The following is a 25,579-nucleotide window of genomic DNA, read 5'->3' as shown; positions in this document are numbered from 1 at the left end:
TCCCTGCCTGCAGAAAAGGGGACAAAGTCGGTGAAATTGTCCCCTCTTTTGAAAACACCAGATTTTTGTCTGCTTCTCTCTCACTATTTCAGCTCCCCTGAACCCACTTGGTTATTAGTTCAAGTGCACTCTGTAGCCCGAGAAATCAACTTGCCCAGGGACACCCAGGACTGCTGAGAAAGAACAAGCAGGAAGGATCTGTGACCTGACAGATTGCAGGAACCAGCCCCATTGTGGTTGACATGTTTGTAGCTTGCTTTAAAGGAAACTAAATTCTGTGCTCAGAACCTCAAAATCTAGGTTTACAAGAACTAATGCAAAATGAGTTTGCATAAAACATTTCATTGGGGATTTAGAGAGTTTGGAATATTTTTAATAACTGGTTGCATATGAGATACAGAAAGGGAAACAGAACAGGTGACACATTCATTCTCTTTAACATTGGTTTAAGAACATAAGAGAAGCCATGTTGGATCAGGCCAATGGCCCATCCAGTCCAACACTCTAACCCCCTCCTGAAGCTGGCTATGCTTGTAGCCGCCGCCACCTCCTGTGGATAAGGAAGATGGTTGTTGACTGTGCTGATTGTTCTGTGGAATTTGCTGGTTGTTCAACCATCTTTGGTTGAATTTGCTGGTTGTGCAACAACCATCTTCCTTATCTTCAAACGCCTTCCAACCCTCCCAGCAATTAACACAGAACAATGGTCACATTCAACAGCCAGTTTCCTTATCACTACCCTTCCAGGAAGCCCCACCAAACAATGGGCACATCCACAAACTAATTGCCCTTTCATCACACCCCCTCCAGCCTAGAAATAGCAGCTCTCCAGCAGCCCTGGCCCCACTCAATGCACAGCAGCCAAGAAGGTCTGAGCGCCTGCTCCGGCTGCAATGCCACTGAGGATGTTCTCCGCAGCTGAGAACGAAACATCTGGAAGGAAAACTTTCTCCAGTAGAACACAGCACTTGATCCCGAAAGATTCTACAAACCCTAATGATGTTACCAGCCGTGGAAACCTGAAATCTTTGATAGTCCTTCTTACCTTTTACAACTTCCATTACTTTGTTTGTTAACCATGCAGGCCTTTTCTTATACCTGCTTGTGCCTTTCCTAACTTGTGGTATATATTTTATCTGAGCTTCTAGGATTGTAGTTTTAAATAGCCTTCAAGCTTCCCCAAAGGACTGTATTTACCTCTCCTTTCAGTTTCCTCTTCACATTCCTTCTCATCTCAGAGAATTTACCCCTTTTAAAGTTAAACGTGGTTGTGCTGGTCTTTTGGGGCAACTCCCTATTTATGCAAATGGTGAGATCAATAACGTTATGGTCACTGCTCCGAAGCGGTGCAATCACTTTTACATCTCTCACCAAGTCTGGGCATTACTTAGGACCAAATCCAGAATCGCCCCACCCCTGGTAGGTTCTGTGACCATTGCTCCATAGCACAGTCATTGAGAGCATCTAGAAACTCAATCTCTTTCTCTGACCAGAACACATATTGACCCAATCAATCTGTGGGTAGTTAAAATCACCTATTACGATACAGTTTTTACGTTTAGCCACTATCTTTAATCTTTCCATCATATTATAATTGTCCTCTATCTTTTGATTTGGTGGGCGATAACAAACTCCCATAGATTTCCTTTTGGGCCCTCTGTTTCAACCCAAAGCATTTCTAGAAGGGAATCTAATTCTCTGACCTCAGACTTACAGAGCCTCAGACATACAGAACCTCCTCATCTCCAACCCTTCCCTCCCTGTCCTTCTGATATAACTTATATCCAGAAATCACTGTGTCCCACTGATTCTCCTCATTCCACCAAGTTTCTGAAATTCCCACAATGTCTGTGTTTTCTCCCAACACTAAACATTCCAGCTAACCAATTTTACTTTGAATACTTCTAGCATTTGTATACAAACTTCTATAATTTCCCAGGCAAGCTCGGCCTGCAACCTTCCTCCTGCTGCTTCGAGACTTTGGCAGACAGTCCATACTGTTTGTCACCATCTCAGTGGACAACTCTGATCCATTACCCGGTAGAAAAGTAAGAGCTAACCCTTCATCTCTTTGAGATGAGTCCTCCCGAACCAGAGACATTTCATCTCCTGTTGGCTTTCCCCCAAGATTTAGTTTAAAAACTGCTCTGCCACCTTTTTGATTTTAAGCACCAGCAGTCTGGTTTCATCTGGGGATAAGTGGAGGCCGTCTCTTTTGTACAGCTCCCGCTTGTTCCAGAAAGCATCCCAGTGCCTAACAAACTTAAACCTTTCCTCCCTACACCATCGTCTCATCCACACATTGAGACTTTTAATTTGTGCCTGTCTCTCCTGCCCTGCACGTGGAACAGGTAGCACTTCTGAGAAGGCTACCTTGGAGGTCCTGCCTGGCAGCCTAAGTCTCCTGCCTGGCAGCCTAAACTTTTCCTCCAGGACCTCACAACTGCATTTCCCCACATCGTTGGTGCCAACATGCACCACGACACTGGCTCCTCTCCAGCACTGTCTATCAGCCTATCTACTACATGCGTAATGTCCTCTACCTTCGCACCAGGCAGGCAAGTCAGTACGCAGTTTTGCCACCCAGCTGTCTACTTGCCTAAGGATTGAATCACCAGCTACCAAGACCCCCCCCCCTGCCCATGGGTGGTTCCCTGGCACGAAAGGATACCCACTCACCAACTGAAGAAAAGGTCCCTTCTGAGGGCGCATTCCCCTTACCCTCAGCACGGAGCCCTGTTCACTCTCGACCCTCATGCTCCCTGGCAGCAACGGGGCTGCCACGTTCAGAGTGGGGCTCATTTAATATGTCCTCGAGAGTCTTCTCCGAGTGCCTACCTGACTGTCTCTGCTTATCCAGGTCAGTCACCTCGGCCTCAAGGGTACGAACTCGTTCCCTGAGGACCAGGAGCTCCTTGCATCGAGCACACACCCAAGACTTCTGTCCTGTGGGCAGATAGTCATACATGTGACAGTGCAAAATACTGGAAAACCCCCACCCCCCTGCTGGCATTCTACCTTCATGATAGCTTTTTAAAAAATATACAGTCCCCTTTTAAATCCTGTTTGTTTATGTGGCTCCCCTTCTGGAGGGACAACTTACCTTATTGGGAACACAAGGAAAATAGGGATCTGGATTCCTGGTCCTTACACCGCCCTCAGGCTAAGAGTCATGGGCCAAGAGCCCTTTAGCTCTCGTGCCAAAGGCTCGCGCCTCTGGTAAGGCGCAGCTTAATAATGCAAAGAGGGTGGGGAACACAGCCACTCCTAATCAATCAGCAACAATCACCTTCAATCACCTTCAGTCGACTCAAACCAAACAGACAGCAGTTCCCCAGCAACCACAAACTCAGAATTTTCAGCAGTCACACTAACTCAGAAATTCTCAGCAACTTCCCCAGCTGCTTGGAAAGCCAAACCTCACCCTTATAGCACTTATTCTCTGCTCTCAGAGCTCTCTGAAATGACCTTCAGTCACCTTCAGCCCACTCAAACCAAACAGAAAGCAGTTCCCCAGCAACCACAAACTCAGAATTTTCAAAATGGTTCTGTTTGAGTTTCCCTGTCATCTTGTTGGCAGACACCTGAATCCAGCAACTGCTCGCTTTTGTGCTAAGGCTTTCCTGTTTGTTTTAAAATGGTGATTTCTGTGCACAGCTGCTGATTGTTCCTGATGCTGACGTGTACATGAAAGTCCTTGTGCACAAGAATTCCATGAGCATGTTGGATATTTTTTTTGAGAACTTCCGTGCAGGATAAGCGAGTGTGCACTTTCTAGATTTTCTTTGTAAATACTTGTATAAGAATCTTATTTCTAAAACATACTATATTCTTCAGATACTAAACCAATTTCAGTATGGTATGGCATGAATGGCAATACACAACTGTGGCAAGCTTTTTGGTAGCTTCTTGGTTCCTTGTTCATATCTTTCAACAAATTGGTTTTGTTGTAGAAGGGCTCATGTTCAACCTATTGAGACAATACATCTTTTTCAACTTATATTATATTATATTTTATATTATTTATATTGCTATTTTACTGCTAAATCTCTTTTATGCCAATAAAGGCTTGCTGTTTGCTGTTTGCTTATTTATGTAAATATGTCTGAATCTGAACTATAAGTAAAGAAAATCTTTGTTTTGTTTTTTTTTCTTCACTAGCTTACTACAGGAAGCTGAGAGCAAATCTGAACTGAGCCAAAACATTTCTGCTCGAGAGCACTTTGTGTTTACAGATACTGATGGACAAGTTTATCACTTGACAGTAGAGGGGAATTCTGTCAAAGACAGTGCAAGAATTCCTCCTGATGTGAGTTCATTGCTGAAGCTCTATTTCATCATATTAATAGTTATAAATGGATATGGCTTTCATAATAGATATTTATTTTAAAAAGAACTTTATAGGAAAACTCTCTTGAACAGCACACATACCATAACGTACAAGACAAAAATTGTTGGTGTAATCCAACCATTCCAGTTTCTGTGTAATAACTACACGTTTGGAAGTCCATATTCTCTCTAAAGGATGTTTATAAATGTCTGTGTGTACGAATGGAGCATTTCCATACATTGATTGATTAATTTCTGCTGGTGATGCACCTTATTTTGTTTTATCGTTCTCCTGCTTTGGTTTTATTGTATTGTTTTAAATTTGACGTGTTGGTTTTTATTGTCTAATTTATGATGTGATCCGCTCTGAGCCCGTTATGGGAAAGGGTGGAATATAAATTCACTAAATAAATAAATAAATAAAGTAAATTAATTTATAGACCACCCTTTCCCATGCAAGGCTCAGGGTGGTGAACAACTTAGTAAATAGTTTTACAAATCTGATTAAAAGCACTTAAAACAATAAGCAGTCACAATTCCAAATTTATTCAGATGGTCCTTAAGAACCAATTGTGTTCTGCCTTCATAGGGAGAAGAGAATTGGAAAAACCTAGGCTCGATGACAAACTGTAGCTGTCCTCAACCTCAGGTCTGGCAGAACATCTCTGTCTTGCAGGCCCTGTGAAGCTGCACTAGGTCCTTCAGGGCATTGATGTCATTAGGCAGAGAGTTCCACCAGGGCAGGGCCAGGGCAGAAAAGGCCCTGGCTCCAGTTGAGGGCAGCCAAATATCTGTTGAGCCAGGGATCACCAGGATGTGTGGTGATTTGGACTATGCAGTGGTTTGTAACAGCAGAATTCTGAAGCTCAGTACTGCATTGTCCTGCACTACCATCTCTGTGAGAAAGGATGTTGGACTAGATGCACCACTGGTCTGATCCAGCAGGACTCTTCCTGTGTGATTGCTGTGGAGTCCAGCAATGAGAGTTTCAGAATGTGCTGTTTATTTGCCTTCCATTTGCAGAAGTATGCCCAGGTATGCTGTTGTCTTGAAGTTAGAATTATGTAAGTGAAATGCTGACATCCTGTGGTCATGTAACTTCACTGTTATTACTCTTTTGTTGTTGCTGTTGCTCTAAATCACATCTCTTAGTTACACATTTGGGCCACTCACCGGTTCTGAGGGTGCAGATCTTGAAATATCAGTGTCTTGGATCCTGTGGATGTTGCATGCATGCAAGACAGTTAGCACTTCCATTTCTGCCAAGGGTCCATTTGAAAACCAGTGATCTTGCTGAAGTAGAAGTGCTAGTGGAAGGAGAAGCATACTCCCTGCTAGAGGCTGTTTAGTGTACACAGAGCTCATCCATAGGATTGCTGCCACTACAGTCTGTTTTCCCCAAGTTCAGATGAATTTAACTATTTTCTAACAGAATAAAACTTTTTTAAAAAAAAATCATCATAAGAGCATGCAAAACATTCCAAAAAACTACTGGTTTTCAAGAATTTCTGTGTAGCTTCTGAGAAGCATGAAAAAAATGCCTTTGGCTGCTTTTTGCCTTCATGTACATTATTCGACTGGTAAACACTTCAGAAGATCTTAAAAACCTTATGTATCTTCTAAATTTCTGGGGTGACTGAAGGAAACGCATGAAGTTACCCTTGCAGAAGTGCAGCAAAGGAAATATTGCCTCTATACCCTAAATAATTATTGTTTGGCTTCCAAGTGCCACCACATTAGAAAGTCTCCATTTGCCTCTTTTCATTCCTTAAAAGTTAAAGGATCTTTAAGTTGAGGCTTATTTGCTTTGTGTTTTGCTCTTAGTAGGCCAGCAATCAAGATATTTCAGAAGTCCTGTTCAAGCTGCTAGGCTGTGTGTTTTCAGAGATAATAGCAGCTTTCACAAAGAACGGCCATCGTTTAAAGATCTAGTTTCTGATGGTGTTAGTAAATATCCTACAGTGGACATTATGTGCTGCAGAGATAAGAAAAATAGCTACCCAATACTATTATGTATTGTGGACCTTTTCCCTGTTTTCATATTCTGTCTTGCTGTGTATACGAATGAAGACTTTAGAAATGCAAGGCAGCTTTTAATCTTTTGTGTGTGTGTGTGATTGCTCTTGGTTTATGGCAAGGTTTACTGATGTGATAAATACATTGACTGCATACTGTGCATAGGGAAGGTGATGTGTGCATACACATGTGTAACAAAGGTATTTAAGTTCCAGCATGATTAAATTGTCTGTGTATATGCTGGATTGGCAGTCTACTGTGCAAGTCCACTTTTGCATTCTGTACAATCTATAGTACTAAAAGTTATTGATGGTTAGTGGCATGAGGGCCAGATAATGTGAGTGCAGTAATGTATTTTGGACTGGTTTGGGTATCCCAGACACAGTATAAATTATTCCATCATCAGGTAAAAGAAAAATGGCGTATCTAACCTTGACCTCTGTGGCAAATGTGCTTTTTTCTGGTTCCTAGTAACACCTGTTATCCCTTTTATTTGACAATTGAGCTTTGTCACTTTTGGTATTTCAGTGCTTTTATTTTAAAATGAGGGGCGGGTATTAATGAAATAGATCATAACTATGTTTTCTGCTGATGGAAGGCACTTCACCAGTTTGGGATCTAAAAGCCAGAGTGTCTAGGTAAGCATTGGCATATAACAAGTGGCGGATGCACGAGAACTGGGGGACAGAGGAGAATCTCATTTTCCCCTCTCCCACTATTTTGCCTGAAAGTTTGGTGAAGTGGTTAAGTGTGTGGACTCTTATCTGGAAGAACCGGGTTTGATTCCCCACTACTCCACATACATCTGCTGATGTGACCTTGAGTCAGTCACAAGTTGTCACAGAGCTGTTCTGTTCAAAAGCAGTTCTGAGAGAGCTCTCTCAGCTCCGCCTACCTCACAGGGTTTCTGTTGTGAGGAGGGGAAGGGAAAAGAGATTGTAAGTGGCTCTGAGACTCCTTTGGGTAGTGAAGGGTGAGGTATAAATCCAATCTGTTCTTCCTCTTCTGCTTCTTCCAGCAGAAAAGGAGGGACAATTTTTGCTGGTTTCTCCCCCTCAAATTTCCACTTTAGCACCTAAGGTATTCCCAAGGGTCCACCAGTCTTTAGATGCATGACTTCAGGTGGAAGAACAGCATATAGAGAAAGTTCTCTTCCCTGAGTGCTGTTCCTCTTGTACTAGATAGGATTCAACCCCACGCATACTACAATTTGTATGACCTTGTACTGCTGATCAAAGAAACTACCATGTTAAAGGAAAGGTTTACAGATGGCATTCCAAATGTTTGGCATATTTCCTTAAATATTTATTGTATATTTATTATTTATGATTGGCATTATTTGGTATAATTTCTGTTTTTGAAAATTTTGTAGGGCAGTATGGGCAGCATTACATGCATTGCATGGAAAGGCGATATCTTGGTTCTTGGAGATGTTGATGGAAATCTGAACTTCTGGGATCTAAAAGCCAGAGTGTCTAGGTAAGCACTGGCATATAACAAGCGGTGGATGCACAAGAACTGGGGGACAGGGGAGAAACTCATTTTCCCCTCTCCCACTATTTTCCCTGAAAGTCCCAGTTTCTCCCTTTTTCCTGCTTCCTTCTGTACCAACTCCTTTGTGTTCAGCTGTTGGTCCTTTCCTCCCCCTGGTAACTTCTGCCTGGGAAAAACAGTTGCACTGTGCCAGCCTCCTGGCCAGGCCCTATTGTTCTGTGGAAGACCTATAGGGGGTATCTCATTTCCCCCCCGAATCCCATTCTCCAATAATTTCCATCTTTCCCTTCTCCTGGAACTCCTCATATCCTCGTCTTTCACCTTTCCCACTCACCAACCTACCTTTTTATTTATCTGCCACCTGCCCCCCCCCCACATTCAGCCATATTTATTTATTTACTGAATTCTCCATAATGAGGACCCAAAACATTCCCCTATCCTCTTTTTTTTAATCTTCACAACAACCTGTGAGGTAGTTGGGCTGGGAGTGAGTGACTGACCCATGATTTGCACAGCAAAATGGGGATTTAAATCTGGGCTTCCCAGATCCTAGCCAGAAACTCTAACCACTGTATAACAGTGGATTTTGCGGTGGCTGTTGTTGAACAGTAGTAAGCAGCTGGGCCTGTATAAGTTATGGAATTTGGGTGGTTGCTGCCAGGCTTGGTCTCAGTGAACCCTTCCTCAAAGGCCATAACAGCCCTGGAAAGGGCCCTGCCCTCTCCCCCACCCCCTTCCTCGCCACCTTTTACTGACAGAAACCAATACTTGAATGCTGGCAATACTATTGTGGTTATCTAGCAATGGCCACAGAAGGCATTTTCTCCCTTAAAGCTACATGACCACAGAAGGCATTTCCCCCCTTAAAGCTACATGACCTGCTTCTATTATTTGAGGGGTTTTAATCCTCCAATGTATTTTTGTTTATATTACAGATTTTTATGCACACCAAGGGTCTTCTTTGGTTTATAGAAAGATCTGTTTTGTCTGTTCTTGGCTCCAGTCTCTGGGTTTAATTATCCAAAGATTTGGTCTCATTTCAGAATTAAATCATTGATTCCAGTGTGATATAATTCAAATGTTGCTTTAGCCTAGGCATTTTTTAAACATGTGGAGTGATGGGTAAGAGATAAAATGTTGCATGGTACAAGTTCATATGTTCTGACATGTCTAAAAATCAGCAGTATTTCACACTAGTAGCTTACCATACCAGACAGCTACTCTGTCCAGTTAACACAAATGTGGCTTAATCGAATGTTTTAGCACCATTGTAATTTGTAAATTTTAACTTGTAATTTGTCTTAACTTGGATTTTATTTGCAATTTATGTAATCTGATGTATAATGTATTTTATGTTGTAAGCCGCCCTGAGCCTGCTTTGGCGGGGAGGGCGGGATAGAAATTAAAAGTTATTATTATTATTATTATTATTATTATTAATTTGGGGGATTGTATTTCAAATCACTTTTATTTGCTGTCCAAATCTGAATCTAAGTTACATTATGAGACTATATCCTATTTTAAAGGTAGGACATGAGAACATCCTATTTGAAAAATAAACTCTTTGATATCCTCGAACATATAGTAAGCCAACATAATTCTGTTGGCCTTTGGTGATACTCTGCTGATCTTTTGTGATCAGGTAAGAATTCACCATGTTGTGTTTAAGCAAAACAAGAGTAAAGGCAGGCAGCAGAAAATATAGAGGTACTAGCATACCTTTTCACCCCATAGACTTCCATTTAGGCAGTTCTGTGAATTTGTGCAAAATCAAAAGAAAAACTCAAGGGTTACTTACTTCTTATGTCCTTATGCTTATCTTATAGAGGCATTCCCACACACCGGGGCTGGGTGAAGAAAATACGCTTTGCCCCCGGAAAAGGAAACCAAAAACTGATAGCTATGTACACTGATGGTGCTGAAGTTTGGGATACAAAGGAGGTAGTCAACAATTCTGTTTGCTTTTTCTAAGTTTGCTTTGAAGAGAACAGGAGAAATGAAAAAGAAAGGAGGTTAACGTACTTAATTGGGACTTATCAGTAACATTAGTATGCTTGAGTTGTCACAAAGGACTTTATTCCTTTCCAAGCTCTTTCAAACTGCTGTCATTTTGCTTTCATGTATTCCAACCAATCAAATGTTGCTAAGCTCTATTTTGTTTTTAATTATGACTTTCAGAACAAAGGCACTGAGGCTCCCTCAGAAGTTTTAAATGCTATCAAATTGTGGATTCCCTTGTTTTTCAGGACTTGTTCTTTGCTTAATAAATACTGTGTCATTTTTCAAATTACCTGAATCCCAGTCTTTCCATCCTCCTCCTCCGACACCTCCGGTGGTTTATATAATGGCCATCGGTTATTGAATGTTGTAGAGAAAAGTGACATAGACATTTAATCTCGGTAGTCAGTCTTTCAGCAAATAATTATTATATAGTGACTGTCAGTGTGATTTCTTAAAATAACCTTTTGTCCTGCAAATATCCGTCTATGGTACTTGTATCTTGCCTTACCTTTAGGGAGCTCAAAATAACTATGCCACTACCCGGGATAAAGATTGACAGTTGGCACAGAAAAGACATAATATGTACAGGCATTTGGGTGGTTTCATGATTGTGGAGACCTTCACTGCCCTTGTTAAACATCAAAGTCCAAATTGGAGAGCCAGTTTGGTGTAGTGGTTAAGTGTGCGGACTCTTATCTGAGAGAACCAGGTTTGATTCCCCACTCCTCCACTTGCACCTGCTAGCATGGCCTTGGGTCAGCCATAGCTCTGGCAGAGGTTGTCCTTGAAAGGGCAGCTGCTGTGAGAGCCCTCTCCAGCCCCACCCACCTCACAGGGTGTCTGTTGTGGGGGAGGAAGGTAAAGGAGACTGTGAGCCGCTCTGAGACTCTTCAGAGTGGAGGGCGGGATATAAATCCAATATCTTCTTCTTCTTCTTCAAATATTACCAACAGGCTTTTAAATGTAAATGTTAACATTGTAAGATGAGCTTTTACATCCCCTTCTCCCACTCTGCAAATGAGAGAAGCAAATTTAATTTGTAAAATGCTGTATAAAGCCCTTTTAGTAAGTCAGTTCATACATGCAGAGAGAGGTTTGTTGCTTGTAAAAGCCTTTCTAAAGGTGTAGTGTGATGCATCTTTCAGGTACAGATGGTTAGCAGTTTAAGAAGTGGAAGAAATGTCAACTTTAGAGTACTTGATGTTGACTGGTGTACCTCGGACAAAGTGATCCTAGCTTCCGACGATGGATGCATCAGAGTGCTAGAGATGACAATGAAATCAGCCTGTTTTAGAATGGAAGAGCAAGAACTATCAGGTATGCAAGAATGACCTTCTTTTTCTCTAAAACTGCAGTAAATGGCATTTTAAATGGTAGATGCAGGAATGCTCCTTGATTCAAACTAACTAGAAATGAGATGGCCTCTTATTTAAACCAAGAACCATGATTTATATCGTAGACATAACATTGTGAGCAGTTTTATAAATGTTTCTCAACCCACTGAGATGAGATTCAGTACTAAGAAAAGCTCCGCTAAACACAGAGTAACATTCAATAGCCTTAATTATGTGTTTGCTTATGGTGACAGAGCAATCTTCATAGCCAGTCCAAAATTAAGGTTAACAGATGATTAAAGTAATTTTAAATCATGTCAGCAGTTCCCAATAGAAATCACTGTGCATGAGCAGAAGGCACTTCCAATTCTCTTCCCTCCCCAACTTGCATATCTTTGCATCACATTGCTTGCCACATCAACGTGTGTGCATGAGAGGGCAGCAGTAGAATAAGGGGACTAGGAAAGCCCCAGTATGCTTGCCAAGTGCATCCACTAATTGGTAAGCATCTTTGGCACTTGCATTTCCATGCTTCTAATAGTTGGAAAGTGCTCCAGTACTGTATGCCTGCTGGTTTTCTTAATGTTGCTTCATGTCCCAGAACTATTTAAATCTTGGCCGTTAAAGGATATTTAATTTATAATACTAACACAGAAGAAAATAGAAATTGTTTATTTGGGAACTACATCTTCCATCTTTTGCAAATTAGTCAATGCAGCTTCACTTGTGAACTAAAGTGTTTTCTGTCAGATACCCAAGAGGCTGAAACTGGTTTTATGAACACTTGTTCTTCAATTATATCAAACAGCTAACCGCTTTTCAAAATACTATTCATGTGGCATGGTGTGACATGAGAGGTACAGAAAGTTACTACAGTGGTGCCTTGCAATAACTTGAGGAGGTCTTTAGATCCAGGCTACAATTCTGAAATATATTGAATGTATTAATTTAGAAAATGCTTCTGTGCAAGAGTGGCTTCTCACTTGACCCTTGGATGATAACTAGTGTTTTTATCATCAATATAATAACAGAAAGGTCTCTTGCTGTCTCTCTGTATACTGGACCCCTCTTTAAAATAAACTGAAATCTTTTAGCAGGTGGATTCAGGTTTTTACATTTTCACAACCTATGCCTGTATAACTACATATCTATAAACATATGCTATATATCTATAAACATATGCTGCATCTCTACTTCTAAAACATGTTGTGTTGCCTGAATTAAACCTGATGCTCTTTGCAATTTGGTTAGAATGTTATTGTGTAGGAAGTATAAACAAAATCTATTATTCCTTACCTGTTTACATTTTGACTTACAGTTCCAGATTTTCTGTTGTATTTTCTGTTTTTGCATTTATCTCTTAAAGTATTTGTTCCCACTGAATAATATGAAACTTAAGTAAAGTACCTTTCATTATCTCTGCACTTTGATAAGTGATCCCTCTAGTACTGCCATTGTATAATACTGTCTTACCTTTTATCTCCAGTGTTCAAATCTGATTAATGAACTAGAATCAGAGTAGCAAAACTATATTATTCTAGCCCCCCCCCAAAGTCCTTGGAGTGAACTCTGATGTACACAAAGATAGCCCATCTCAAATCCATTTTGTACTTGGCGTACTTATAGTTGAGAAGGAAAATGCAGGTCTGCCGAAAGGTTGGCCTCTGTACTGATCAGCTTCTGAAAGCTGGCCTGCAATCATGGTTTCTGCTAAAAGATATCTGTAGGCCAAATATTTCCAGAGAAGCACGAACAAAATACAAAAGCTTCTCAGGCTCTCAGTGCATCTAGACACCAGTTTGCAGCCCCTATTGAAATCTTCCCACTAAATACTCTCAAATATAAATTGTGATGATCCCATTAGTCAGAGCCCCATGGCACAGAGTAGTAAGCTGCAGTACTGCAATCCAAGTTCTGTGCACGACCTGAGTTTGATCCCAGCAGAAGTTGAGTTCAGGTAGCCGGCTCAAGGTTGACTTCCATCCTTCCAACGTTGGTAAAAGTTGTGGCCATTTTATTCCACATTTTGTTCCAAGCATTGTGTGTGATTGTGTTATTGGCAGGTTGTCATAAAGGAGGTCCTCACCTTTTCTGCCCTCCCTCCTTCACAGGCAGACTGCAAATGACTGGATGAAATCAAAACCCTCTCAATGAACATTTTCTGAAGCAAACTGTGTTACATGCCTTCCAGCATCTTGCCATTAGTTCTGGCAGTTGTTGATGTTACCAAAACACTAAATAAAGTTAAGATACTAAGAGTTGAGTTTTCATGAACCTAGAACCCACTTCAGCAGTTGCATGATGTAAGCAACTGAAGTTTTGTGGGTTTTTCAAAATCATGTTCATATAAGATCATTCTATGTAACTGTTTTCCCCATTAGTTCTCACTTTGGTCTGTTCTGTTTGACTATCCTTAGGCGAGCCACTGTCTCTTAGGCTTCCAGCAGGCATGTATTAGTGCAACTCTTTTCATCAATCAAAATAAGCCACATCATACATGTGCAAGTGTGTAGTAAGTGGCATAGGTCTCAACAAGTTTTACAGTTCAATCAAGCAGAGTTGCACTCTTTAGTTCCTTTGAAGCCAATGGTCTGAAAAGGGTACAGCTCTTTTTAGGATGGCAATCTCCTTTATCCATACAGTGGATCTTTAGTTATATTCTTTCTGGATTGACTCTAATTTTTTTTCTCCCATCTGTCCTCCAACTTTTTTATTCTAGAACCTGTGTGGTGCCCTTATCTTCTTGTTCCAAGAGCTTCCTTAGCTTTAAAAGCCTTCTTGCTGCACCAACCTTGGAATAATAAGTATACTCTGGATATTTCAAACATGTAAGACATCTTTTCAGTATTCTGTTCAAACTACTGGTTTTATAAAATGGAAACACACATGCTAAAACTATGAAGGTATACTGATGCCTCAAGAGATTTGGGACTCAGTCTCAAAGCAGATTTGTTTCACACAGGGATAGTTATAGGCCATCATTTAGTGTGTGGCTAATGCTCTGTAGAGGACAGTTTTATTTCTGCTGACATATTGCATTTATTTTATATGACTCAGCTGGGTCACAAAATGCGGAACATATTTGAGTGGTCCACTGGCTCCTGCAAAAGTTTTCTGATACTTGTATATTATTTTATCTGCCTACATGGTTTTTATGCATGGAGGAATAGCTCACAGATGCACTCCTTTGTGCACACGATGCTTAACACCCCTCACTCACTCTACAAAGAAGCAGGTCTGGAGGCACAAAGAACTATATGCATAACTCTGCATCTGGAACACCGCATCCATATGTTTAGTTCAATTTGCCTGGTTGCAATTCATAACCTGAACATGACACAATGTATTTATAAATGGAAGATACATTAGTGCTGTTTAAATCTAGCTGTATTGTATAGTGCCTCATACATTTTGAAACTGCAGTGAAGATACATTAGTGGTGTTTAAATTTAGATCCATCTAAGAGCTGATTCTTTTCCAGATCCATTCTTTTTTAAACTTTGAACACAGCAGTGGGTTTGTGGTATACTTAAGAGCAGAGCTAGATCGTTTAATTTCAGGCTGTCTATACTTGTCTATTAAATCTAATGTTTGCTTTGCAGAAATTATCCAGAGAATGAAAATATTAAAAATTTGTTGCAAGAACAGTTGTACTCATTGTCCAAGTAAGCACCCGTTTGTTTGTTTTTTTGCAAAAGACTCTTAACACAACATGTCGAAAGCATATAATTATTTTTGATCAAGACTCTTTTCTGTTAAATCAAAAGTTTGGAATTAAATATGGATGCAATAGTTTTAAGTTTTGTATTTGCTGGTTTATCTAGTCAGTTGGATAATTTTGGGTATGTATAGTAAGAAAGAATGTTTAACTTGGAATTGTAACAGTGGCTCTCAGTCTTGAAGTTTTATATTTCTTTTTTCTGTTAGTGCTCTTTCTAGCAGTCAAGGTTATATGGCAGCCAGGTCATTGTTAAATATTGCCATAGCTGACAGGCATAATGGACTGGAACATAAATCATCTGTTGGCATAAATTTCATGTTGTGAAATATAATTTAATTTTTGTCTCAATTCAGAACATTCTAAGTTTGTGTGAGCTTTTCGCCTTTAGAATTTGCAATATCTACATGTGTTTGAATATGCTGAGCAGTAAATTGCCAATAATACCTGGCTTTCTTTTTTTAGTGACATCAAGAAACTTTTACTTGATCCAGAGTTCACCCTCTTGCAGCGATGTCTCCTGGTTGCAAGGTAGGAGACAACATGCTGAAGTCAAAAGAGCAACCTCTGTCTTGCAAATACTTGTCTTCATCTGCACCCTTTGTTTTTTTTTCCTTTAAAAGTAGTTGATTAGATTACTCTTAGTTTAAGATCATGTAGAAGCTTTAAGTTAGAAAAATCAAATCTAGTTTTTAAACACATTTCTATAGTGAGAGGTATAAATGAGCTAATTTTGCAATAAAATAAAATCCTTTAATGTATGTATGTGACCATAGCTGTATTTTGTATAACAAGGGCCACCAGCCAGTCATTCATGACATACAAGTAGCTTTCTGGCTTCCCAGGATCTCTTTCTGATCCCAGGAAAGTTTATTGCTACAGGAAAAACTGAAAATATGGTCTTATTTTTTCATATTACACATTTGTGTGAGCAAAGCCTTAAGAATTTTCCTTATTACAAAACAGAAACTATTTCACAGAATTATTTTTTTCAGTGCTTTCTAAAATTTCACATTTTTCCCACTGGAAAAGTTAGGAACACACACACAAAACCTGGCTTTTTGTAGCTGGTTTGCAAAGTGTGACTGGCTTTGTCCGTAGTTACTACAGGTGTTAGTGAAATATTATGCAGTGGTTAACACTGATATTCATGTATCCGAGAGGTCATGTAAGAAGAATATGGAAAAGAAGATCAGATCTATGCCCCACTCTAGGGATGTGCAAAAAAAAAAGTGGATTCAGAAATATATGGGGGAAAAAATATGGAATCCCGTATATTTCTGAATTCCGTAGTTGGAATAGCCGCATATCCGGTAGATGCGCGGCTATTTCCGAATATATGGCCCCATTATACCCTATGGGCCATTGAAATTAATGGCAAATAGGGTATATTTGAAGCCGCCTGGAGGAGAGGGGGTTTGAGGGAGAGCCCCCAAATTTGCAGGGGACCTGCAGGAGATTCTCCCCTACAAACCCCCCAAGTCCCAAAAAGATTGGGCCAGGGGGTCCCATTCCAGGGGTACCCAAACAGGGTACCCCTATTCCACCATTATACCCTATGGGTATAATCACAGAATCAAACACAGAATCCTTTTAAAACAGTAAAAAACTTAACTTTTAACAATACAGGAACTTGACCAACACCTCCCCCCGCCCCCAAAAAACCCCCTTCACCCTAACCCCAAGAAATCCAAGCTACCCAAATCAGGAAAAGTAAAAGGACACTGCATTTTAAAAGTCCTCTCACTAAAGTAAGATATTGGCAAAATGCCCCCCACCCCAGGCCCCCTCCCCCAGCAGAACACCTAACCCTAACCCCAAATAAGCTACCCACTACCCAAATCTGGATAAGTAAAGGGACTTTGAGTCTTAAAAAGTCCTTTTACCAACTAAAATAAAAACAACCCCAAGACTGTCTTACCTTAGACGTCTTCTCTATTCCAGGCAAGTCTGGTAAGGCTGAGAGAGAGCAGCAGCAGCTGAGGCCAAGGGCCAGCACAGCACAATCTCTCTCTCACACCAACACACACCAACACAGCAGCAATGGAGGAGTCCAGCCAGGCAGACTCCTTAAAAAGGTTCTCTGGCCCTACAGAGAGCAGTTTCAAAAAATAGCAGTGCTCTGTGATTGGCCAGACAACAGTGCTTACTTGGATACCCAAGTAAGCAAAAGATCAAAAGAACAACAATGTTGCTGATGGCTGGGGGATCAGCTACACAACAGCCCTGCAAAGCATGCATTTGCAATGCATTTTGCAACTGCATGCTTTGGATTGGCTGTTGGGGCTCCTCTTCCCTCTCCCCCTCCCTCCCTGATTCCAGGGAGGCTATGGGAGAGGCGGGAAAAGGCTACCAAAGGTGAGAAAGGAGGCAAGCAGCTCCCCTGAGGCTGCAGAAGCCCCTTTCCCGCCTTTTCCATGGATTTCCATATACTTCCGAATATCTATATGGAAGTATATGGGGAGCCATACTCGGCTCCCGCATAATGGGCCCCATTTGGATTCGGCTGTATGCGATTCTGTATACAGCCGAATTAGGGGTGATTCGGCGGTTGATTCGGTTTGGCCAAACCAAATGCGCACCCTTACCCCACTCCCATCTCTAGACTCCAGTTAAGATATGGCAGCATTATGTTTACCTTGAGCTTGCTTCTCTTCCCACATTTTATGAACAGCCTCATCTGTCATCTATATCTGAAACGTCTTTTTCCAGCCATGATCACAAAATGGATATTTCTCCAAAAATATGTTCATGGCAGAAAGGTACTTCAAAGCCCTTTCGACTAGGATTAGATCAAATTTTATTTTTGTTTTTCTTTTGACTGAATCATGCCACACTCCTACTTTTGAACATTTTGATCTGCCATACCTCTCTATAGCTGCAGTAGTGCTAGGATTGCCTCCAAGTGGCACCTGGAGATCTCCTGCTAATATAGATTATCTCCAGAAGACCCAGATCAGTTCCCCTGGAGAAAATGGCTGCTTTGGAGGGTGGACTGTGGCATTATGCTTTGCTGCGGTCCCACCCCACTCTCCCTAGGCTCCACCCCCAGATCTCAAGATATTTCCCAACCCAGAGCTGGCAGTCCTAAGCAGTGCAAGCCTCTGCTTGATCTACAGTAGTTGCTGCCACGTCCCTTGCAAGCTAGCGGGGATGAAACATTAGCTGCATCTCATATGCTTCCTACTCCCTTTTCTAGAGCAAAAGGTGCACATTTGTCCAGTGTACAGGATTGTTTCCACTTCCTTAAAATACTGTTCTGTGGGTCATAGGCTTTCTCCCTTCCCACCTCCAGGTAAGACCTTTAAATGTTGCTACTGTGACAGTCCAGGAGGTTGTCTAACTCCTGGACCCAGATTGAAGAGACAAGGATTTCTCTTCCTCTGCAGCATAGCATGAACTCAGGCCCTTATTCTTCCGTACTGACTGTACTTCAGAGAGATTGTAGTACCATCTTCCTGGAGTGTGCCAGTTCAGAATGCAGGTGCAACATAGTAGGACTGAAATGTTCCTCCAGGTCATATATGTATGTCCTCATGGCAAGAAAGATTTAATTTAGTTTTCTGTATGCTGGAAACTTTTTGACAGGGGGAATCTTTCTGTATCTACTTTTGGAAGAAACAGACCTCTGACAAGGCTGTATCAACTATTGTTTCTGTGCAACATCCTGTTTGCAGTGGAGGACAGTTTAATAAATCACCTACGTTTATCAGTGCTTGCAGTGTTGTTGTGTTTAAACGCATAATCATTCACCGTTAATTTAGACTTTTGCTTTCCCAGACTGTATGGGGATGAATCCGAGCTGCATTTCTGGACTGTTGCTGCCCATTATTTGCATGCTTTTTCCCAGGAGAAAACATTAATGGCAAAAGCAGAAGACCTTTTTTCTCAAGAAAAATGGAGCAATCCATTAGACATCTGTTATGATACGCTCTGTGAAAACTCGTATTTCCAGGTACCGAAGCATCTTTTCAATAAAAGCTTTGCTTTTATGTAACACCCTTCTTGCTGTTATTTGAGCCTCCCTCATTGAGGAATATGTAACGTTTTTAACTCATGGCAATAGCTAAGTTTATTATGACACTGCCTGTTTCGTTAGGCTGTGGAATGCAAGCTCTGTTGATTTCCTGGAAATTCTGTTTCAGAGTGAGGTGGGATAGGCTTTATTCTTAATTGTAGCCTACTGCCAGATCACAGCACTTTCACTCAAAACAGTAAGTTGAATCATTATCCTGACAGTCTCAGAAACAAATGCGAAAGGCTTGGAGAAACAAGGAGTTTCTTCAGATGTCTGTTTCTTAATGTATAAAAAAGATAAAATTTCCATTGATCTTTCCTTTTGGATATCTCTAGTGCAAAGAAAGTCCGGCAGCAGTTTTCCATATAATAATTGAAAAGATTTGAAGCGCTGCATCATAAATCACTTGAGTTCCTTAGATGTGTGGTACTTCGTAGGGATGTTAGCCTCCAGATGGGACCTGGGAATAAACTGGAATTACAGGTCATCTCCAGACTACAGACATCAGTTCCCATTAAGAAAATCGATTCTTTGGAGGGTGGACTGTTTGGCTTTGTACCCCACTGAGGTCCCAGGCTCCATCCCCAAATCTCCTCGAGTTTCCCAATCTGCATTTGGCAACCCTACCCCCATCTCACACTGGTGGCCAAAGAGGACCTGACAACCCTATCCTCTGCTTCAATTCTGGATGCTTGCTGTTTCCTCTTTGATATTCTAAGAACATAAAAGGAGCCCTGCTGGATCAGACCGGTGGTCATCTAGTCCAGTATCTTGTCTCATACAGTAGCAAACCAGTTCTTCTGAAGGGCCAACAACTGCCTTCACCTCATATTTCCTCCCTGCACTGGTATTCAGAGATATTCCATCTGTCCTCAACTAGGGCCAGGGCCTTCTCTGCCCTCGCTCCCACCTGGTGGAACTCTCTGCCAGATGACATCTGTGCCCTACAGGATTTATTATCTTTCTGTAGGGCCTGCAAGGCAGAGATGTTCTGCCAGGCATTTGATTGAGGACAGCAACAGTCTGGCACTCTAATACTCCGACATCCCCCCCCCCTTGTTCTTTTCCCATATCCTGTCCATCTAGGGGGGTTGCAGATACTGAAACGGCTGCCATCTTGAACATATGAACATATGAAGCTGCCTTATACTGAATCAGACCCTTGGTGCATCAAAGTCAGTATTGTCTTCTCAGACTGGCAGCGGCTCTCCAGGGTCTCAAGCTGAGGTTTTTCACACAATTTTGCCTGGACCCTTTTTTGGAGATGCCGGGGATTGAACCTGGGACCTTCTGCTTACCAAGCAGATGATCTACCACTGAGCCACTGTCCCTCCCCTTGAATATAGGATGTAATATAATTTGTTTGATAAACTTATTTTTAATGTCTTCTACTATTTTTATTCTATTTGTATGTATCTGATTCTTAATATATGCTGCCCTGAGCCCTGCTTGCAGGGAAGGTTGACAATAATCAGAGAGTAAGGGGGGAGGGATGGGAAGGCAGGCATATTGGTGTTTTACAACTCTGCCATTGGCCCATGATGCTCACCTCCTCATCCAGGAGAGCCAGTTTGTGTAGTGGTTAAGTGTGCAGACTCTTATCTGGGAGAACCGGGTTTGATTCCCCACTCCTCCACTTGCACCTGCTGGAATGGCCTTTGGTCAGCCGTAGTTCTAGCAGAGGTTGTCCTTGAAAGGGCAGCTGCTGTGAGAGCCCTCTCCAGCCCCACCCACCTCACAGGGTGTCTGTTGTGGGGGAGGAAGGTAAAGGAGATTGTGAGCCGCTCTGAGACTCTTCGGAGTGGAGGGCGGGATATAAATCCAATATCTTCTACTTCTTCATTGGCCTGTCAACCACCACTCAACTGCACTAACAGCCCATTGGCTGGATGAACTCCTCTTCCCTGCCCACTGCTGGCTTGTCTTCCATGGCTAAAAACCCCCTGTCTTTCCTCAGGTGGTGGCAAGTCTGGCAGAAGATGGTGGCAATCTAGAGGAGGCCTGAGCCACACAAAGAGGCTGCTGTTGCCACCTGGGCAGCTGGTGTGGGCTGCTGGTCTGCCTTCACATCCTATTTGCCCATCCCTCCAGTGGCTGTTGCTAAGCAACCATAGTATTCCAAGCTTAGTTCTGTCAGTAAAATGCAGGGGGAGGAGGCCCTTTCCAGCCTTATTTTGGCCTTTGCAGGATCAGCAGTTCCTCTATGATAGCCAGTGTGACGTAGCAGCACTTCAAAGCAGGGTCTGCCAGACCCAGGTTTTTGGTATGGAAGCTGACTGGGTGATTTTGGACCAGTCACAGACTTTCAGCCTAACCTGCCTCACAGAGTTGTGCAGATCAAAAGGGGGAGAGAAGATGATGATTTTGGATTTATATCCCACCCTATACTTGGAATCTCAGAGTGGTCACAATCTTCTTTTACCTCCCCACCCCCTCAACAGACACCCTGTAAGGTAGGTGGGACTGAGAGAGCTATGGCTGACCCAAGGCCATTCCAGCTGCTGCAAGTGGAGGAGTAGGGAATCAAACCCAGTTCTCCTAGATAAGAGTCTGCGCCAAAATGATGTCAGCTGCTTTGGTCCCCACAGTGCCTGTGTGACCATTGTCATGCCCCCTCGCACACACACACACCTCTATAATTATTTTTCCTTATATCCACTCTGGGCCTGTTTCAGGGCTTTGAGCTACCACAGACATGGGGACACACACACACAATGCTGGCGGGGGGTGGGGAGCTGACATTTGTTTCAGATGCAGGGTGCGTGGGAAGATAACAAAGTTGGGGGGGGGAGTGAAGGCCAATGGTTGGCATGTGGATTGGGGTGTTGCCCCTGCTTTTCAACTTGCTAGCCATCTCTCAGTTCCCTTAATGTGCTCTCATTTTTTTTTAACCATTCACCGAAAACTTTTCACTTTTCTTTGCTTTTCTGCCGTATTTTTGAACATCAGCAGAATTTACTAATCACAAGAATCACTACTACTTTCCTCCTGGGGAACCACGGTTGCCAATTTACTAATCACCAGCGTCACTATGATTTCTTTGTTCTCCCCCTCCCCCATTTTCATTTTTTAGTCTTGTAGCTTCTTTTATCTCCATTTCTCTCTTTTTTTTTGGTCTTGGGATCAATTTACACAAATTGATATGCTGAAGTGTTTTTAAAAAAGAATACATTGAAAGCTCATGTTTTCTTTGGGTTGATGTCTGTCTTTCCACATAGGGCTCTTTCACATACCTTGACAGGTGAAAATGGTGTGGTAGTGGTAGTATTGCTTCATATTCTTAACATATAAATTATATGGATCACTGATTTGTGTGTTTATACTGGCTTTGTATGTTTATACAGTAGCAGGTTGCATAATTGTTGTTTTGTGAATGATCATTGTCAATTTTCATAACTGTTTACATATTATTCTCTGCAGAAATTCCAGCTTGAAAGAGTCAATCTTCAAGAAGCTAAGAGGTCAAATTATGATCACACCAGGAAGTGCACTGACCAGCTACTTCTCTTGGGCCAGGTCTGTATAGACTGTTTAGGTCTCTTGTGGTCACTTCTGTTTAATTTTGGATAACAAGCATGGCTTAGCAAAGGAGGGAAGAGGGGTAAACAGTATCGACACTAGACAAAGGGTGACTGGCTTCTTTCTTTCCATTCTTTTTTTTTAAAAGTCTCTTAAACTAGGCTAGTAGGTTTTCTGAGCTGGGTGACTGGAAAGCATTGTAACATCATTTCTCCCCTTCTTAGACTGACAGAGCTGTGCAACTGCTTTTGGAGACAAATGCAGAGAACCCCTATTACTACTGTGATTCACTCAAGGCATGTTTGGTCACAACAGTCACTTCTTCTGGTCCTTCCCAAAGTACCATAAAATTGGTAGCAACCAACATGATTGCAAATGGAAAACTGGCAGGTGAGACTTTCATTCTTTTCCTTGAACCTATCAGCAAGATCTGGTGGATGACTGTGGCAGGTTTTCTTGAACATGTCACGCGGAACTTGATGTAAGCAGTCCTACACATGTAAACAGAGGATGGCAGGAAACAGCTGCTGAAAAAAATTATATTTTCGCCCTGTCCTCTTCTTATGTCCTGAGCCCTTCCTTTAAAAGGAACATAGCTTGACCAGTGACATTGATTGTAGCTTTATTTAATTGTATTCAGTGTGTCATGTACAAGAAAAGGACAGTGAGTTGAGTTAGTCTTGGGCTGAATCTTCCGTCGTCTCTGCAGAGTATGATGTGATTTATCATTTCGTTTCCATGTATGAATTCATGCCTGTGTGATGCATGGCCAAGGACCTGCTTACCTTGGGGACCGTCTCTCCTCACATGTTCCCCAGAGAGTACTTAGATCCAGAACACAAAATCTATTATCTATCCCCTGGCCTAGGGAGGCAAGATTAAAATCTACCAGAGAGAGAGCCTTCTTGATAGCTGCCCCCTGTTGGTGGAACCATCTACCAGAGGAGATTAGAGCCTTGTGGGACCTCGTCCAGTTCCACAAGGCTTTTAAGACAACATTATTCCAGCTAGCCTTTGACTGAATTCTTGATATGGTAAGTGGATACCTAAGAACACTGAATGCCATCGGATTTTAACATTAACATCAAACTGTTTTTAAATTGCTATATTACTGAATGTTATATTTTAAATGTATAATTAATGTTTTATTCTTAATTTATTTTGTGAGCCACCCTGAGCCTGCCTCGGTGGGGAGGGCAGAGTATAAATCCAATAAACCATAAACCATCTTTTCCTTTTGTGTGTATGAGTTTCCTGTGTGTTTGTGTGTGTGAAAAGCTTGAAATGTTCAGGACCTAATTTTAAGTAGCATTTCCATTACATTTATGAACAGATGCATCTGTACGGCTGCTGTGCTTTTAGTCAGTATGCAAAAATATAATAATAAATACAGAGCTGAAGATCAAATATGAAACCAACCCCCTAAACTTAAATATTAGTGTGGTATCGAAGCTGTACACTAACTAGCAGATTAACAGCAAGTCATTTTCAAATGGAATAATAACTCTCTTGGAGACTTAGGCCCAAATGGGGAAGAACAGTAAGGAAAGAAAGTAAGTCATTTTCAGATGGAATGAATAACTTTCTTGGAGACTTAGGCCCAAATGGGGAAGAACAGTAAGGAAAGAAAGTAAGCAACCAACTCCACTTAAAGCTGGAAGAGAAGGAAAAATGTTGGATAGTTTCTGGAGTCTAAGAGTTGCAAGATGTATTTGTGCAAGGCACTGAAGATTCATTGGAATAGTTCAGTCAACAAAGCACTGGATCTTAAGTACTTGTATGTCGCAAAATTATGTTGTCAGGATAAAGCTGCTATAGGGGACTGACATATGCCTATATACATAAAAATAAACATATGGCCATTAAAGCAGAGGGGGGGGGAATTGAAAATTACTTCCAGAACCCAATGCTGTAACCAAATGTGTTCTCTTTAGAAAGTTTCTATGATGTGTTGGTCTCTTTGCAATGAATTGCAAAGCCTGCAGTGTAGGAAGTGTATCCTGTGCAAAAGATTTCCAGTGAAGAGACATTGGTCTTTGCACTTCAGAGATGGCTGTAGTGATTTTTCTGCTCTCATTAAGTGGCATAGGAGAATCTTTGGCTCCTTTTATTTAAATTGCAGTTAACTAATCTTAGCTGATTTCTTTTTCAGAGGGTGTTCAGTTGCTGTGTTTAATAGATAAAGCTGCTGATGCCTGTCGTTATCTGCAAACCTATGGTGAATGGAATCGAGCAGCATGGCTTGCAAAAGTAGGCATTGTTTACAGTCATACACATAAGCTACTTCTTGTTAATATATGACCAGTTGTGTATGCCAGGTAAGCTAGGGAGATAAACAGGCCTCAGATTCAGTGGGAGCTCACAGGAGCACAGCTCCAGAACCTTTCTGAGAGTTTCACCTCCTCCTTCTTAGAGTTCTACCTCCTTGTCCATTGAATAGTAGGTGCAGCTGCATTACAATCCCTGGATGAGCTCCACAACCGATTTTTCTGCAAAATGACCCCTGGAAATGAAAGATGGAACATTCATAGTTTACTTACAGTAGCAGGCAAAAGTTCCAAAACTTAAAATGTTTAATGTGGGGTGAGAAAAGACCAACGTAAGTTCCTCTCTCACTCATATGCTCATGCATATTGAAACATTGGTGACAAATTACATATTAAAAGACATATTTGGAAGAATACATGTCCTAAAAATATGATGAAATTAGTGGGGAGGAGATTATAAACCAGCATCCTTGGCATTATGTGCTTGCTGCTTATGAAAATTAGCTACTTAGAGTTGAAGATATTTCCTAACAGAGGGCTTGCTGTCTCTCATAGGACTGTGTAGCCATGACTCCTCTGACTCCTCAGAACTCGGGATGCCACTCTTCTCTCACTCTATTTTATGTGGGTGTATGCCTTCCTGATTTCTTACTCAGCTTGCTGTCACTTATTTCATGCTGGACCACTCTCTGTCTTTACAAAGACTTGGTGGAGCTTCCTATGGAAGTTTTAGGTTTGCAATAAAGCAGTCTTTTAAATAAAGTTTTGTTAAAACTTGTATTTCAGTACCATGGCACACAGTTGTGAAAGAAACAATATATTCAATAGTCAATATGCCCCAATCTGTTGATATTTAAATCTGTGAATCAGGCCATGTAGACAC

General features: G+C 41.5%; 1 protein-coding gene across 1 annotated transcript in view; it reads left to right on the top strand.

The window, feature by feature from the left end:
• WDR11 (WD repeat domain 11) overlaps positions 1–25,579 on the top strand; it is a 70,410-nt gene that overhangs the window by 41,595 nt on the left and 3,236 nt on the right. The window contains exons 16-26 of the mRNA XM_060241511.1: positions 4,162–4,309; positions 7,718–7,824; positions 9,666–9,780; positions 10,986–11,157; positions 13,894–14,002; positions 14,777–14,839; positions 15,358–15,423; positions 18,673–18,847; positions 22,331–22,426; positions 22,654–22,819; positions 24,582–24,679. Coding sequence (XP_060097494.1) covers positions 4,162–4,309; positions 7,718–7,824; positions 9,666–9,780; positions 10,986–11,157; positions 13,894–14,002; positions 14,777–14,839; positions 15,358–15,423; positions 18,673–18,847; positions 22,331–22,426; positions 22,654–22,819; positions 24,582–24,679 — 1,315 coding nt within the window. The remainder of the gene's footprint in view (positions 1–4,161; positions 4,310–7,717; positions 7,825–9,665; positions 9,781–10,985; positions 11,158–13,893; positions 14,003–14,776; positions 14,840–15,357; positions 15,424–18,672; positions 18,848–22,330; positions 22,427–22,653; positions 22,820–24,581; positions 24,680–25,579) is intronic.

Source organism: Heteronotia binoei, chromosome 6 (genome assembly GCF_032191835.1).
Source record: "Heteronotia binoei isolate CCM8104 ecotype False Entrance Well chromosome 6, APGP_CSIRO_Hbin_v1, whole genome shotgun sequence".
Lineage (NCBI taxonomy): Eukaryota > Metazoa > Chordata > Lepidosauria > Squamata > Gekkonidae > Heteronotia > Heteronotia binoei.
This window is presented reverse-complemented; position numbering and strand designations above follow the sequence as displayed.